At 33.7% G+C, this 18,276-nt stretch overlaps 1 protein-coding gene across 7 annotated transcripts in view; it reads left to right on the forward strand.

Annotated features, from left to right (window-relative positions):
* Window positions 1-18,276, forward strand: part of POLK (DNA polymerase kappa) — a 65,336-nt gene that overhangs the window by 22,767 nt on the left and 24,293 nt on the right. For all 7 annotated transcript variants that reach the window (XM_057307342.1, XM_057307340.1, XM_057307339.1 and 4 more), the window contains 4 exons: window positions 3,399-3,518; window positions 10,374-10,526; window positions 13,377-13,508; window positions 16,275-16,428. In XM_057307342.1, coding sequence (XP_057163325.1) covers window positions 3,399-3,518; window positions 10,374-10,526; window positions 13,377-13,508; window positions 16,275-16,428 — 559 coding nt within the window. The remainder of the gene's footprint in view (window positions 1-3,398; window positions 3,519-10,373; window positions 10,527-13,376; window positions 13,509-16,274; window positions 16,429-18,276) is intronic.

Below are 18,276 nucleotides of genomic sequence, written 5' to 3' on the forward strand. Positions count from 1 at the left end.
TTCTGTTACTCTTGCTCTTGCCATCCAGTTTTCTGCCTCACATACACGTAATATGCATGTAAAAGCAAAATAGCATACATGTTCTTTTTTCACCCTTTTTCTTAATAGGAAAATACTGTAATTGTTGTGTTTTTTGTTTTTGTTTCAATTAATGTAACTTGGAGGTCTTTCTCTATAAGTAAAGATCTTCCTTCTTTTTTATGCCTGCATTTGTGAATATAATAAAATTAATTGAACCAATCAGAATGTTTATTCATGAACATATAAGTCATTTCTAGTCTTTTGTTTTTACCAACAATACTACAGTGAATAACCTTGTATTTTATAACATTACCCATGTGCAGGTAAAACTATAGGAGAGATTCTAGAAATGGAATTATCCCACCAAGTACAGAGAGCAAAAAAGGATATATGCATGTGCAATTTTTATGAATTGGCCAGTTGCCCTCCATAGTGAATGTATCAATTTAAATTTTCACTGCCAGGACCTGAGAGTATATTACCATGGTGCAACTGTGCTAGTATAGTGTGTAACTGAGCTTTTGGATTTGCCAATCTACAGTAAGGTAGTGTAGCATTAATTTGCATTTCTCTTATGAAAAGTGAGATAGTGCATCTTTTCATATGTTTAAAAAGCCGCTTGTATTTTCCTTTTTTGCAAACTGTCTCTTCTTGTCCTGTGCATAATTTTCCATTAGATTATTATATGTCTTTTGACTTTGCTTATGGTACTTTATCCTGTGCAGAAGTTTTTTTGCTTGCTTTTTTATATGTACTTGAATTAGTCAACTACATATGTTTTTCTCCAAGGTCCTAAATGTTTTCTTCTAACATTTTTTTGTTTCATTTGTATATTATGAAATATCCATGTAGAAAGGAGTAAAATTTAAGAGAATATCCTTATTCTTAAGAAATGCATGCTGATATCCACAACAAGTCACTTTTAAATGGTTTAACCAAAAAGAGGAGGAGGAGCACGTGTGTGTGTGTGTGTGTGTGTGTGTGTATGCATGTTTGTGCAAGTGCACATAGAGGAGTTGGGGTGTGTGTATGTGCATATACATAGGAGTTGTGGGAGAAACTAAATGTAGCAGGAATCTAGGTAAGGACATATGGGTGTTTATTGTACTATTCTTTCAACTGTTGGAAAACTTGGAAATTCCAAAATAAAAAGTTGAGGGAAAAATAATATTTTAAGTGTATAACATAGAGATACAATTTTAAAAGTAAAAGAATTGAGATGAAATAAGCAAACTTAATGTATGGACCATGATTGGATCTTGGTTTGAACAAATATTTTTGGAACATTTAAGGGAATTTAAATATGAAGAGTGTACTAGATAGTATTAAGGATTTATTGTTAATTTTATTAGCTGTGAAAATGCTATTATGATTATGTAGGAAAATGGCCTTATTTTTATTTTTTTAAAATAAAAATTTGGCAGTGGGGAAGAACACGTGTGAACAGTGGGGAGGGGCAGAGGGAAGGGAAAGAGAGAATCTCTAAACTGGCTCCATGCCTGGCTTAGAGCCCCACATGGGGCTTAATCTCAGAACCCTGATATCATGACCTGAGCTGAAATCAAGAGACAGACACTTAACTGACTGAGCCACCCAGGTGCGCCACAACGACCTTATTTTTAAAGATGCATAGTAGAGTGGGGCGCCTGGGTGGCGCAGTCGTTAAACATCTGCCTTTGGCTCAGGGCATGATCCCAGAGCTCTGGGATTGAGCCCCACGTCAGGCTCCTCCGCTGAGAGCCTGCTTCTTCCTTTCCCACTCCCCCTGCTTGTGTTCCCTCTCTCCCTAGCTGTCTCTCTCTGTCAAATAAATAAATAAAATCTTAAAAAAAAAAAAGATGCATGGTAGAATACTGTATGGAATAGTTAAATGTCATTATATCTGTAATTTAAAACAGTTGAGTTAAAAAAATCAATGAAGGAAATAAGACAAAATGTTAGTTATTAAATCTCAGTGATAGTTTTATATATTTATTTATTATACTACTCTGTTTCTCTGTTTGAGATTTTTGTGAAATTTTCACCATAAAACTTAAAAACAGGAATAAAAACCTATGCCCCTAGTTTTCAGTTTAAGAAATAGACTATTTAAGCCATCCTACATTTCCCTATCTTTCCTCTCTCTTCTGTGTGTCCCAGTAACACTTACTAAATAGTTCATCCTTTTCTTACTAATCTGCAGTGCTTTCTTCTATCCCACTGGATTATTTGTTATTATATCTTTACAACATGATCTTAATTAAAGTACTTTATAATAAGTCTTGATAACAGCTAGGACAAGTTCTTTTTTTGCTCTTTGTTCTTTTTCAGGAATATCTTAGGTATTCTCAAAACTTTGCTCCACCATATAAACCATTGAACAATGTGGGGTTAGGATCACTGACCTCCCCCCCCCCGCCACGCACACACAGTTGAAAACCCATGTACAACTTTTGACTCCTCCAAAATTAACTACCAATAGCCTACTGTTGACTGGAAGCTTTACCAGTAACATAAAGAGTTGGTTAACACAAATTTTGTGTATTATATGTATTATATATTACAATAAAGTAAGCTAGAGAAAAGAAAATATCATTAAGAAATCTTAAGTAAAAGAAAATACATTTATAGTACTGTACTATGTTTATTGAAAAAAATTCATGTATAAGTGGGCCTGTGCAGTTCAAACCCATGATGTTCAAGGTTCACCTGTATATACATATCAATCATAGAATGGTATATACATATCATCTGATTGACGTGTATCAATCATATAAAATATATACCTTACATATATTTTATATATTAATATATTAAAATATTTATATATTTTATATAATATTTCTCTAGTTTGGGGGGATGGAAAGTTCATCATAAATATCTTTTTTAAATTGAAATTTTCTAATTGTTACTGCTTCACAGCAATGCAGCTTACTTCTTTAAAACTTTTATCAGAAAATTTTAAACATACACAAAATTAGAGAGAATGGCTTAACCAACTAAGCCACCCAGGCACCCCTTAAGTGCTTTTTAAGTAAAAGTGAAGGAGATAACTGATGACCCAAATGACTAAGTCCTTGGATATGCCCTGTGGATCCTGTCTAGGACACATTGTTATTTTCTGAGTGCATATCTGTACTCATTTCAAAGAGTTTGTACTATGTAAGTACTGCGTCAACAATTCTATGATGTAGGTAACTATAAATTCATTTTACAGGCAAGGAAATTGAGATATAGAAAGATTAAGTAGATTTAGGGTTCCCAGCTAGTAAGTAGTGGAGCTAAGTTTTGAATTCACTTATTCTAATTCTAGTCTGTACGGTTAGCCACCATGGTTATACTATAGTGATTCTTTCCTTCTGACACTTTTCTTACGCTTTGTTTGCTTTCTTACATAGGGGTCCAGATTTTATGGAAATGAACTCAAGAAAGAAAAGCAAGTCAACCAACGAATTGAAAATATGATGCAACAAAAAGCTCAAATTACCAGCCAACAGCTAAGAAAAGCACAATTACAGGTATTAATTTAATTGCTAAATAAAATGGAAGCTGGTAGAATAGTAATTGATAGTTAAAATGCATCATGCTTACATCGGAAACCGGGGATGTACTGTATGGTGACTAACATAATAAAAAATCATTATAAAAAAAATAAAAAAAAATAAAATGCATCATGGTCAAGTCATAACTGAAAACAAGGTAGTATGTAAATGTTCATTATATTGTAAGGGATACAATTTGACTGAGGTGCGTACTTTATTAATATTGCTCTCCTCTTTTCTATCAAGACCCCATACCTAGGCATCGTCACCTCCATTATATAGAAGAGTAAATGGAGCCTTAATTAGGGTAAATAACGTGCCTAGCTTCAGAGCTAGGATTTAATCCAAAGCTTATGTTCTTTTTATTATATTCACATTTTGCAGCTAGAAAAAGGCCACAAGATAAATGTGGCATGTTTTCTTTAATGCCAGTTTTGCAAAAATGATTTGGGGGAACATGTTGACTAAATAAATTAGAAATTTAAACATAACTGTGTTGTACTAAAACTAGAGTAGAATGCCAAACATGCATGAATTTTAAGATAAAACACCGGACTTCTAAAAATTTGGAGGCTTTTGGCTTCTCCACCATCTTTGGGGAATAAATACTCAAGAGTTTCCTCTGGTGTTTAAAACTGTTTCAGGAGGAAAGTTTGAGTAGAGCAAAATTGCAGGGCATTGTGTGTAATAGATTGAGAACTCAAAGTAATCAAGCTTCTGCTAGTAAAACTGAAGTTTACTTTTATTTTTTATTTTTTTAATTTTATTTTTTTATAAAGTTTACTTTTATTATTTTTTTCCATTATATGTTGTTTATTTCCAGTCATAAATAACAATAAACCTCCTAATTATATGTATATTACTCTTACGATAGACTTCCTTTCTAATGGTATCTGTCACATGATATTACATGGTATAAAGTTTACTTTTAAAGACAGTTTTTACTCTCTATCAAAATCTGATTCAATTTAACAAAGCACTTTAGGCCATTAATAATGATAAAATTGTGTTAATCTTCTATGCTACAAAATTCTTCTCATAATAGAGTTCAGAAATGGTAAATTTTATGTCTTCTTTATCAAACTATAATGGATCATTTTTTTCATATATGTTTTCCTAGAGCACAAGCTAATTTTTTATCTTATGTGTTAAATGGTCTGCTATCATGACAAGAGATCACTCCCTTTGTCTTTCAAATGATCATTTTTAGTGCTTCATACTGTTCTACTATATGGAGGTACCATAATTTATTTACCTTATCACACCAGGGTTTCAGGTTTTTGTTTTATATATAACCTTATGATGATTATTCTTATCTATATATGTTTGCACTCTTGTCCTATATTTTCACTGAAGTTGTATAGTTTTACATTTTCAACACAAGAGTGCTAGTTTCCTCACATACTTGTTTAAAACTAGATTTTATTTATTTTATCAATTTTGTAGTTTTTGCTGGTAGTGTCGAAATACTATTTGATGGTTATTTTAATTTGCCCTTCTTTGATAATAAGAGAGAAAGAATGTATTTTCTCATATTAGCCATTAATATTTCATTTTATGGGAATTTCCTTTTTTATTCTATTAGTATATAGGCTAAGTAGCTGGCATAAGAGACCCAAAAATACAATGGCTTGAATCAGATAAGAGTTTATTTCTTTCTCACATAATAGTAAGTAGTCCCAACTGATTGGGTGGTTCTGCTCCCCAGAGCAATTTAGGGACTCCAGTTCTACATCGGTTGTTCTATCATCCCATAAATGTTATCCTTACCTGGATTGACAAAACGGGATTATCTCCAGTCTTTATTTTAGCCCCCAGGAAGGAAGAAAGAATGAAGAAAAAAAATCAAAGGCCAGTAATTTGCTATTCAACAAGTGAAAGAGAAGTTGCACATATTACCTCAGCTCACATTCTTTTGACAAGAAATTAAATGTCATGGCCACACCTAACTGCAGGAGAAGCTATATAGAATATTTTCCAGCGGGGGTGGCCATATGCTCAGATAAAATTCGATTCTATGAAAGGAAGAGAGAATGGGGTTCAACTAGCAGTCCAAAACAATATCCTCTGCCTACATTTCTAGAGGAGTTTATATGTTTTTCTCTTGATTAATACATCTTATCATATGTTAAAGATTTTTTTCCCCTGCCGTTTGTTACAAATATTTTCCCAATATGTTGTCTTTTAATCATGCAGGGTTTTTTTTTTTCCTATACAGTTTTAAATGTTTATGTAATCAAAAATAGCAGTATTGAAAAACAGTTTTTTCTTGGCTTTTGTATTGAAAGCACAGAAAGTTATTCCTTATAACCAAGCCTATAGGTTCTTTTAGTATTTTTATAGATTTTGTTTATCTTTAGTCCATTTGGAATTTGTTTTTGTTTTTGCTTTAGAGGGAGAGAGAGGGAGCAGGGAAGGGGGAAGGATAGAGGGAGAGAGAGAAAGAGAGAATCTTAAGCAGGCTCCCTGCCTAGCGCGGAGCCTGAGACATGGCACTTGATCTCATGCCCCTGAGATCATGACCTGAGCCAAAATCAAGAGTTGGAGGCTTAACAGACGGAGCCACCCGGACGCCCCTGGCATTTGTTTTAATGTAAGGTGTTAAGTTTTTTTTTTTTTTTTTTTCTTAAATGGTGAGTATTATGTTTTCCCTAATGGTATTATTTTTTCTAAATGGTGATTCATTTGTCCCAACACCATTTATTGAATCATGAGTCCTTTCTCCACTGAATTGAAATGAGGCACTTCCATATACTAAATTCTCATTGTTCTTGGATTTATTTCTGGATTCTCCCTCTTATTCAAGTGAATCTTTTCTTGTATCAGTACCATGCAATTTTAGTTATTCAATGATAATAATGTACTTTAATATCTTCCCTTGCTACTATTCTTTAAAAATTTTTTTCTCATACATTGTTTCTTTCAAATAAATTTGAGCATCATTCCAACAAGTTAAAATTCCATTCTGTCTATAATAACATTATTTTTAAATTGATATTAATCCTTGGCAATTTATCTTCAGAACTTCTTTTTGGTAAGTTTTATTGATCTGTACAAATATCTCTAATAAAATTTTAATGATAAAATGCATAGGAATCATGCAATGACACAACTTTTCGCTGTTGACTCTTTTTAAAGCTCATATCATTAAATATGCTAATAATTTGAAGGATTAGAAAATACTTTATATCGAATAACGGAGCTTCACATTTTGTTACAGTTTTAGTTGACTATTTCTTGGGAGACTCTCTGACATCTTTTGCAAGGGGAGTGGCAGGAAATATGTTTTATGTTGATTGTTAAATTGTTTCATTTGTTGAGCTTCCTTTAAAAGAAATTGTATAAATGGGAGGGGATTAAGGAAATCCTAAGGAATCTAAAAGACCTGAGAGAAAGAGAGGTTTTCATGGGAAATGCATTTCTATTCCAGAGTCCAAAATTTCCAAATAATAGATTTTATTATGTGTGCTATGATGGTAGGAACTATTATTGCTAGTCAAGTTGTGGTAACTAACCTCTGTTGGCATGAACTCCCACAATTTATTCAGAACCTAAGTGTTCTCCTCTCCATCCTGCCCTCATTAGACTTGTTAAAGATGCAATCATTTTTGTAGCTGCCAAAACATCTTGTTATAACTTGGGTTCATAAATTGAATAGACAAACATCCCTGTTGTATTAAATGGCAACTACATGGCAAATCAGTGCATTTTGACCATTTTAACAATTGAATTTATGAACTCAGTTTTCCTGAACATTTTTTAGGGTAATTAGAAAATGAAAAACAATATTTCTGAAACAGTCTCCTGAACGTAATCAAAAAAGGGATTTTTAAAAAGTAAATAAGGCATAATATTGATATAAAACACACTATTGGAGCTTGGTTTGAAGCTATTTCCGTGTTAAACACTTTTTAAGATTCATTTTAGGGAAGCATCATAAAGTAATGGAAAAAGCACAGCCTTTGGAGTAACTTGGTTTACAGGTCTACAGCTAACATTTTCCAGCTGTGTGACTTAGGACAGATTATTGCATCTTACTGAGGTTTAGTTTCCTCCTCTATAAAATGAGAGTGATAATTATCCTCTTAGAATTATTTTGACCATTAAATGAGTTAACATAAGAAGTACTTAGCATGTTATATAACACATATGATATACTCAATAAATGTCACTTCTATTTTTAAAATAGCAGGTTATATCACTAAGCCCTTTCCATATCCCTGGATAAGTACATTACGCGAGTACCTCTTTTAATTCTTTCAACCTTTGGGGGTTGGTTTAGTCTCAGTTTACAAATAAAATAAGAATGAGGGTTAACTTGCCCATTATCACGTAACTAATAAGTGGCAGAGCTGAAACCCACAAGAAGCTCGTATTCTTAACCACACACACTAGTTCTGAACTGTGGCAAAAGGGATAAATATGCATGTTAGAGGCTCAGATCAGAACTTGGAAGTCATTTGGAAGGGAAGATAGAAGAAAGGAAAACATGAATGAAGATTTCAGGAGAAGAAATTTGAAAAAAGCAGGGTGGTGTGCATTTGGTAAATGCAGAGAAAAAAGTGTTTAGGCAAGGGTGACTAATGAGAGTAGAGGAAAATGGAATGTGTGAGTCACTCAGTGGGGAGGTTTCCTTTTGGCAAGTGTACTTGTGCTTTAAGCACAGAAAAGATAATTGCTGAAGAAACTGTCACAGAATTATTGTATGAGGCTAAAGAGAACTTTTTTTCCATTTGGTTTGCTTTCTATTTATTATCTTTTTCCTTTCCAATATTTCTGGGTTAAGATACTTCAAATGCTGCTTCCTTATTCTCAGTCGACTCGTATCTTAAGTATATTTTCTGGATTAACATATAGTAGTTTTTAATCCACCCTTATTTTCATTAGTCTCCATGATTTGTTTACCTCTTTTTTTTTTTTTTTTTTTTTTAACGTCAGGATGCTCTTCTCTAATTTACAATTGAGGTACTGGAAGAAGTCGTTGTTTTAAATCTGGATGATAGATTGAAGTGATATTGAAAAGTCCTATTTATTAGGTGTGGTGTCTCACTGCATGAGATCGGCCTTCTCCAAAATTTTTCAACACATACTGCTTTCTCTTTTTTAAGCATAAATAAATAAATAAATGTATGTATGTAGGTATGTTGGTATGTAGGTATGTATGTATGTATAAATGCTATGAGCCTCACCTCTTTCTGTCTGATAAGGAAAGAATTTGAAGGCAAATAAGGTCCTTCTCCTGGTGGAACTCATAATTTAGTATCTAATACAGTAAGTGCATAGTAAGAGCAGGAAAACCACGAAGCGAATACTGAATTCTGTGGCATGGAGGACAGAGATCTAATTAAGCTACAGAGAGATATCTGAGCTGACCCTTTAAGGCTTGATGACAGAACCCGGAAGGGCATTCTAGACAAAGGAGCAGCCTGAAAAAGGCTCAGAGCACCCCAGGTTGTTCAGTGAGTTGTAGCCTACACAGGAGCAGACCTTCCAGAGGCTCACTGTGGCTACTGGAGACAAATAGGATTCAGGGTGATTATTTCTAAAAGAGAAGTTGCAGGCTTCACCTGCAGCTACTGGGAAGCTAGTGTCATTGTAATGCTAAGAAAGAAGGCCATGAAAATAAATTTTGCAGAATGGAAGCAAGGTTGAAGTCCAATAAGAGAAAAGCCAAATTATACCCCTGTAACTTTCCACTTTTGAGAAAACCTGCTATAGGGATCGCCACATGATAGAAATTGTTTTCATTCCAGAGCTCACCCCACTTGCTTATATCTGGCTATTTTCCCCTCAGGTTTTGATTGTTTTGCTATTCAGCTATCCATTGATCCTTTAGTCATAGATTACATTCATTAAACTTGTACCATGTGCCCGCCACTCTTCCATGCTCTTTCTGTATTCCAGCTTATTCAAAGTGATCATAGATCAAAATGGTCACACAGCCAGCTACCTTTGGCTGCAGGGAAAGCTGGGAAACATAGTTAGCTTCTTCAGCCTCTCTAGTAGAGGCCACAAGAAAGGAACACTTGGAAATGTGTATGTCTGTTACATTAACCCTTTTCTTACTCCCCTACTTTGGTTATTTTTACTTCCTTTCTATTTCCCTTTCTTCTTTCTTATCAATCCAATGCTTTCTCTCTAGAGAAATAAAAAGTGCTTTAAAGATTAAGGTTCTTCGCTGTTATATTTGACATATATATTGAAGTTTCGTGAAAGAATAAATTATAGCTTAAATTTTCAATTTTGATTTGTATTGAGTAACAGTTACCAAATTTTAGCCTTAAAAAGGCAGTTCTCCAGAGGGAATGTTTACATTATGGTTGGTACATTCACTTGTGCAGTACTATTCAGCATAAACATAATATGCCAAAGAAGTATATAATCTTTTATTATACATTTCCTTTGTTTCCATTTTAAGACATTAATGTTATGAGTCGTATGAGAGTTGTTTATTTTACCTAAACTGAAGCTTTTATTTACAATAAGTTGGTCTCCAGATTTATAAAACAGAAGGATCATTTGATACAATCAGTTGGAATACTTCATTTATTCAATAAATATTTATTAAGTACCCATCATGTGATTGAGTTACTTAGAGATTAAAGTGTTGGTAAGGCATGATATTTGAGATTCAACTGCCTATCTTCATGGAAATAGAAGCAATTTACCAGCCTGAATAAACAACAATCAAATATATGTAGATGGGTGGGTGGATGGATGGGTAGATGGACGGGTAGAGACAGATACCTACTAAAAGTGAGATTACTGTTATGACTGGTGCAGTTTCAATAGCATGTTGACTCAAAATATGTTAACTTTTTTAAAATTAAGGTTGACAGATTTGCAATGGAATTAGAACAGAGCCGGGATCTGAGCAATACTATAGTGCACATTGACATGGATGCTTTCTATGCAGCTGTAGAAATGAGAGACAATCCAGAATTGAAGGATAAACCCATTGCTGTAGGATCAATGAGTATGTTGGTAAGTAGGTGAAGATCAAAGACAAAAAGGAAATTTCATAACATATTGGAGTAAGCCTTACTGGTTCATGAAAGAGCTTTAGTAAGCTCTGCCAGTTTGCTGGGCATTTTCCTGTGTGCTTTATATGTCTTCAATTACTGAATCCTTTCAACATCTCTTGAGGAACAAAATTTTATTTCCATTTGACACACCAAAACAAAACAAAACTCAGAGAGGTGTTTAAAAACTTCCCCAAAGTTACAAACCTGGTGAATGGTAGAGTGGCATTACATCTTTCTGTTGTAAGCTGTACTTTTCCTTAAGTAACTGTTCCAGTAAAAGGGAATTGGAAAAGGAAGTGTTACTCCAAAGCAGGTTTGTAAGCAATGGCTTGCAGGTCAAATCTAGTCTTTTTTTGTAAATAAAATTTTATTGAAACACAGTCACACCCATTCATTTGTTGTGTTCAAAGAGCAGAGTTGAGTAGCTGCAACAGAGACGGTATGATCTGCAAAGCTCAAAGTAATTACTATCTGAACCTTTACAGAAAAGATTTCCCAGCCTTAGTTCTAGGGTAATATATTTCATTATACTACTACTGTAATTAGTTTTTCCCATGACTTGGAAACTGCTTTTCTGATTACCATGTTGCTCTTCCTTATCACTGCTCTAACCATAGAAGGCGAAGATGACCAGGGCAGCTATATGTGGCTAAAAATGTGTGGGGAATTAATAATGGCACCTGGAATAGATGGATTTTGGTATTAAAAAACATATAAGAGAAACAAGGAAAATTCTTCCCTGTTCCTAACTCCTTCAAATGCCTTAGATAGCTATAAACCTAATTCCTACTGAGTTACTATTTTATTACAAAACTATAATCTGTTTGTTTATCATCTCTGCTCCTGTAAGTATGCAGGCAACTAACAATCCAGGTTCCAAAGCAATGTTTATTGAAAGACTACTCCCCTTTCCTACAAATCATCAGCTGATATTTGAAAAAATGTATTTAACTTTATTAAGAATATATATCACCATATATTTATGTGAAATTATCTATGTTTGCATATGTACATATATTTTAAAGCTAAATCCACTGCTAGATCTGATAAATATTTTCCTTCCTATGAATTATATCCTCCTAAAAATTGGTTATTATTTCCAAATTCAAAATGATTATTTGCCATATTTAAACAAAGATTACCCCTTTTGTATGCTCAACTAACAGACTTCATTTCTAATGAGATTTGAAATATAATTGCTTTTGTTCTATTAAATTCATGAAAGTGTATTTGCAAATTAATGGTAGTGGTGGTGCATGTTTGATTATTTCCGTCTATTACAGTTAGAATTCTTTTTTGGATAATTTGGTAGATCTTCAAAATGTTTTAAGTTAGCACTCATAGTTGGAACATAGCAGTTATTTATTGCTGCATAACAAACCCCTTTAAGTACTTGGTGGCTAACCATTTATTTGCTCATGATTCTGTAATTTGAGCAGAGTATAATGGGGATAACTTTACCTGGGTTGGCTCCAGTTAGTTAGCTGGGGCTGGAGGAGCTGAAATGGCTTCATTAACACTTAGCCTTTTAGCTTCCCCTCTCCACGTGGTACATCGTCATTTAGCAATTTAACCCAAGATCTTTACATAGTTGCTGGATCCCCAAGGGAGCAAAGGCTGAAGTTACAGACTTCATAATGCCTAGGCTTCAAGACTCACGTAATGTCACTCCCTCACATTCTTCTGATCAAAACAAGTCACAGTGCAAGTTACTTGGTATGAAGGACTAGAACCCACGCTTAGATAGAAGAAAGTATAAAGCATTGTGGCTATGATTTACAATCTACCACAAACCTAAAAGGTAAAGGAAGTCATATCATAAGTTTTGTTCCAGATTTACTACAGACCTAGCTTTCGTATCCATTCCATTAGACTTACTTATATTTAAAACATTGATTTGTCTTTCTAGTGCTATCTGCATTTTCTCTTCCAGGATACTGATCAAAGATTAGCAAAGTTTTGAGTACTATCAAGATTTTTTTAATGCCATTTGAAAGCCACTAATGGCAAATTGATACTATTTTGAAGTAATCCCTTCATGTGATAGATTCTGTTTTTACATTTCTTTGAATTCTCACTTGAGCTTTCAAAGATTTCATTTGTGATAATTTTTTTTTATAAATGATACTGTGGTATCATCATCAACAGGATTTAAAAGTAATGTTCTCCTTTTTTAGTTTCATAATTTTTTAGTTCCATCTCCTACTGAAAATGTTTTCACCAAAAAGGATATTTAAGCCTTAAATAAAATGTAATTTTAAAGGTTCTTTTAAGCTTTCATCACTTCATTTTTTGATATTTAATTTGGCTGACTATATATAATAGAACCTTTGCCTTTGTTCTGAATGAAAAATTTCAAAACCCCAAATACTACAAATTCCAAATCTATACTATTATACCATGCTATTACTTTCTATACTGTTACTTTCATGAAACATCCATACTATTTATACTATAACATTACTTTATAATGTAATATCACCCACTATCATCCAAACTTTGATATATACTATATTACAGGTATGCCTTAGAAGCAATGAAGTTTAATTATTGGCACTGTAAGAGTCCTTTTCGTTAGTCTTGTTTATTACCAGGTATCACATAAATATGGAGACAGCAGTGAGAGAGAGGGTCATGGTATCATAATACCATGATAGGATAAAGTCAAAGCTTGATTCCAGACTGTGGCCTATAAAAAAATGTCCTTGACTTGAAAATGCACATCAGTAATGTGTTTCTTATGAATGCTTTGATTGGTGTGTCCATTTAGGTTTGTATTCTTTTTCCCATGTGGTCTGTTTTCTTTCAGTCTACTTCAAATTACTACGCAAGGAGGTTTGGTGTTCGCGCAGCCATGCCAGGATTTATTGCTAAAAGACTCTGCCCACAACTTATTATTGTGCCCCCAAACTTTGACAAATACCGAGCTGTGAGTACAGAGGTAAGTCTGATGGAGCACTCTTGCTTATAGCCTTTTACTGATTCCTGTCACCTACAGAGTCAAGTCCAAATTGCCTTAGCACGTCAGAATTCAGCCTTAGTTTATCCCTTTAAGTCTTACCTCCTATCACTTCTCCAGGTCATATATTGAAAACTGAGCTGAATATACAAAGTACACCCTTCTATTTCCCAGATCTTTGCTCTTCAACATATTTTCTCATCCGTTTAGAAATTCTTATCTACGCGGAATACTTTGAATTGCCTTAATTATAATCTATATTAACTTTAGCTGTTTTTTCTTAATGTGCAATATACATTTTTTTCTAGAATCACCTTATATTTATAATTTACATAATCTATGCATGTCATTAATTTCAATCTCTTTTGTGAACAAATTTTTTATCAAATGTTTTTAAACAGTAATGAAATTCCTTTATTTTGATTAACTGTTTTCCTTGCCCCACAATCTAATGAAGATGCTTATGAGCCTTTAATGTTCAAGAGACTGATAATCAAGGAGAAAAGGGAATCTTGCTTTGAAAAGGATCTCTGAAATATAAAGATTTGATTATTCAGTAAAATTGCCTAAACTATCATACACGAAAAATTGCCATTTTCTCTGTTTTTGATAACTGGACTAACTGGACTAGTGCTAAAACATAAATCATAAATTAAAATTTTAGAATGCTACATCGAACAGTTCCAGACGACTGCAGTAAAATTCATTGCGTTAAAGACCCCCGTCTGAATTGAAACCCTTAAAAAACTATGGCCTAGCACTTACTACCATTTGATCGTGTAGATCAGGATCTTCAGATTCGCTCCTCTTATTTCTATTCCACCTCATGTACTCGAGAAATGAAACCTCCCCCAATTGGAATGGTACACCACCCCAAATTTTTAAAAAAATTCTGTTTTTCATTCTTTCAGAAACAGTCTGTGGCAGCAAGTGCTTTTTGCCTATCTCTGAAAAGGTGGTGGAAAAGGAGGAAGCACGTTCACATGTGGTTACTGCTTGTCTCTTATACTGTGTTCCTAATGAGAAAGAGATAAAATGCTAACCATAAATATTATGGGCTTTCAATAAGCTTGAAAATCCTTCACACACCTTGTAAGAAGGAATTTTTTTGAGTCCTGCTTTAACTTAGTAAAAGTTCAGACAGTATGATAACGAGAGCTAAATTGTTTTGAGTTCTCTTCTGTCTAGTTACTTACAGAAATTGGAGAAATCTCTCTCAAATTTGAGCAGGATCTAACTAGTTTATTTGCAGATAGCAAATGGGTTCTTATGTGTGAACGAACTACAACACAAATTCACTGACTCTATATTAATATGTGTGACTTGGTTTAAAAGTTTAAAGAAAGCCATTTTTATTTTATCCAAAAGAATGGAACAGCTTTAACTGTTGGAAGCCTAAGTGCTTGAATTTTGCTGGACCATGTCTATTTTTGTTCTTCAAGCAGTATCCTATGAAAAGGAAGTTAGTGAGTACTCCATGTCTCTAGGGAGTACTTCTCATTCAGAATAATCTTAGTTGGCTGCCAACTACAGACTTTCCAGAGTTTCGTTTTCACTAGAAAGATTCCATTTGAGTACATTATAAAACTGGTTTCTTCCAGAAGAACAAAGCTAATTAAGGTACTCTCTGAGTAAAGCTTGGCCAAGTTTTATACCACCATTTTCTAAAATTACTTTTGACTCAGCTATTCATAATTAAATTAAGCTAAAAAGCTTTATTTTATAAAACTTCAAAAAAGGTTTTCTCATGATACTGCAGACAGATTTTAAATACTAGATGGAAGGATAGCATAATTCAACAATTAACATTTTTCAAATATGTAGATATTATTTTGGCAACCATTTCCTCCAATTTCAGTTAATACTTCAGTGGTTAAAAAATTTCATAGTTTCATGTAATAAAACTATCTTACATAAACGGCATTTCTGGAATCATATGGAAATTCCGATCTCTTTATTTATCTCAAGATGCAGCTCCAGAATTTTCCCCATCGTTTAATATAGTCACAGACTTCCAGTGTAGATTTTATCATCTTTTCCATTCCAGATCTCGATAATTGAGCTTTGTTTTCTGAATGTATACATGCATTGGTGTATGTTTTGAGTGGAGTTTTATGTGCCTATTATAATTAATTAAAATAGAACTACTTTCTAAAGCAACATAGTACTTTTATGTAAGATTTTTCCTTTTTAGGGGCACCTAGGTGGCTCAATTGGTTAAGTGTCAAACTTTTGATTTTGGCTCAGGCCTTGATCTTAGGGTTATGAGTTCCAGCTCCACTTTGGGCTGCATGCTGGGTGTGGATACTACTTAAAAAAAAAAAAAAAAAGATTATTCCTTTTTAAAATAAACAAAAAAGGTGAGGGGGAGCAGGATCCTATGTTCCCACTTCTACTTTTGACCAGTTACTTAAAATTATGTTACTTAACCATTTTTTCTGTACCTACCAGAATAATGTCTGAGATTTATTTGAATCATTTATTATAATTACATAAAGGTGGCTGAATCGAGGTTGTATCAAATGAAGCTGTTTCATGGTCTTCTGCCTTCATGATCTATTTTAATGCAAAAGAGAATTTGGACAAACTTGTGGTAGCAATAAATTATTTATTCCCTAAATCCGTGAGCTATTGATTGCAGGATTTTTACTATAGTTGCAAAGTAAGAATATTAATGTTTCTTATCGGCCATTATATTACAGGCTTTGCTATGGCAGCAAAATTTAAACCATTTTGTTCCTTTTGAAGGTTAAGGAAATACTTGCTGATTATGATCCCAATTTTATGGCCATGAGTCTTGATGAAGCCTACTTGAATATAACAAAGCACTTACAGGAAAGACAAAATTGGCCTGAGGACAAAAGGAAGTATTTCATCAAAACAGGGAACTCTCTAGAAAATGGTAAGCAATTTATTAGAATGATCAAACTAAAAAACAAAAAGCCTTTTGAATTAACCCAGTTAACTTAGCGTGCATAGGTGGTAGAACTAGATATACCTTTATTATGAAAAAACTATTAAAAATGAAAAATCAGAAATTTAAAGTATACCAGTGGAATTTCTAAGTTAAATTTGTAACTTTTACACCAAAGAGATTGGTTTAAATCACTTTTAAACCAAATGAGATTGTTAAATCTCTAAAGTTTAAGAATGTGCAGAGCCCCTGAACAAAGTAATTTCTTAGCAGTTCTTTTCTGAAGATCTAACTAAGAAAGGGTTGGATCGTGTTGAATCTGAGTTTATCTATTTAAGGTGGCCTTTTGTTGTAGCTGTTAAAAGAAATTAGATTTTTAAAAATTAGCCTCGAACATATCAAAACATTGGGTGGGGTTTTTTCCCTCTCATTTTCAAAATGATCTATAATCGGTTATATGGTGATTATGACTGTTTTCAACCTTGCCAAAATTAATGACTCCCAACTCTCTTCTTTGCCTTAGACCTTATTGTGATTCTTTTATATACACTGATATAGAAGTTTCATGACCCCAAGGTTTTTTTTTTTTTTTTTGAATGATCCCTTTGTTACTCATCCAAAATAATGCCAAAGAACATGTAGATATTACACATACTGCTTTCATCGCTCTGTCAGAGGTATGATTACTTCAAATATCTTAGCTGTCCTGGACCCCTGAGCAACGTTCACCTGGATGAAAAGGTAGAAACAGAGGGTTTGCTCACAACCCACAGCTGTATTTCATGTACACAACTCATTGACTTCTTCAGGTGGGGACAGCCAGTGGTGGGGAAACATGCTTGTAACTTTTCCTGAGGCAAAAATGGTGGATCTTTGATGGCGTAACATTCTAACTCTTAAATTGTTTGGGGCTCACATCTTTGGAGCAGGTTTAGTGTGGACAACAAATCACAACTTCACTACCTTATTTAGAACTCTAAGGAACAGGTCTCTCTCTTTAATAGAAACATTAAATAGTAAACAAGCATCATTCCTGGACACAGAGCCTTAGAGCAAAAGAGTTTCTATAGTATATCTTTATTGTTTGGGGGAAGAGGCACACAAAACCTGATGTCAGTTTGTTTTACATATCCATTTATTTTCTTACTTTTCACAAGAGATGGTGGGGGAGCCATTTTATGGTTATATCAGAGCATCTCCCTGAGGATCTCCTATAACAGTTATGTTCACAATATGTTAAAAAAAATTGCATTGTAACTAGGTAAATATTTTCATTCTCTACTAATGTTCTTTTCATTTATTACACTACATGCAAACTCACTTGGAGGATATTTAATTACTCTGTATTTCATATTTTTAAGCAATTTAAGTAGTTTTAACTTTTTTCCCCTCATATATAAATCCCTCTGGGCTGGACTTTTCAGCATATCTGATTTCACATTATGCCATGGGGAGCTGGCAACAGCGAGTTGGAGCCATGGCAGGTGATTGATATATCTTCCTCTGAAATCCAAGACATTTTTCTGCTGTTTGCCGCTTTTCTGAAACGTGCAGTCTTTGGAAAAGTATTGCTAACTACTTTGTCTGTAAACAAATAAAATAATAATAATTATTTTATGTTTATTCTGCCATATAAATCTGGATGGTGAGCAGGAGGTGACGTAAGAAACTGAAATACCATATACTTTAAGCTCTCACCCGAAACCTTAGTTTTGTACTCTGATCACCTCAGTTATGGGGATTATAAAGATTTTTTTTTTCAGAAAGCAAATAAGAAACTACTTTAGCATTAGTTGTATAGCCAGGCCGAACAGAGAAGTAGACAGATTGAATAAT

Source organism: Ursus arctos, unplaced genomic scaffold (assembly GCF_023065955.2).
Source record: "Ursus arctos isolate Adak ecotype North America unplaced genomic scaffold, UrsArc2.0 scaffold_5, whole genome shotgun sequence".
Lineage (NCBI taxonomy): Eukaryota > Metazoa > Chordata > Mammalia > Carnivora > Ursidae > Ursus > Ursus arctos.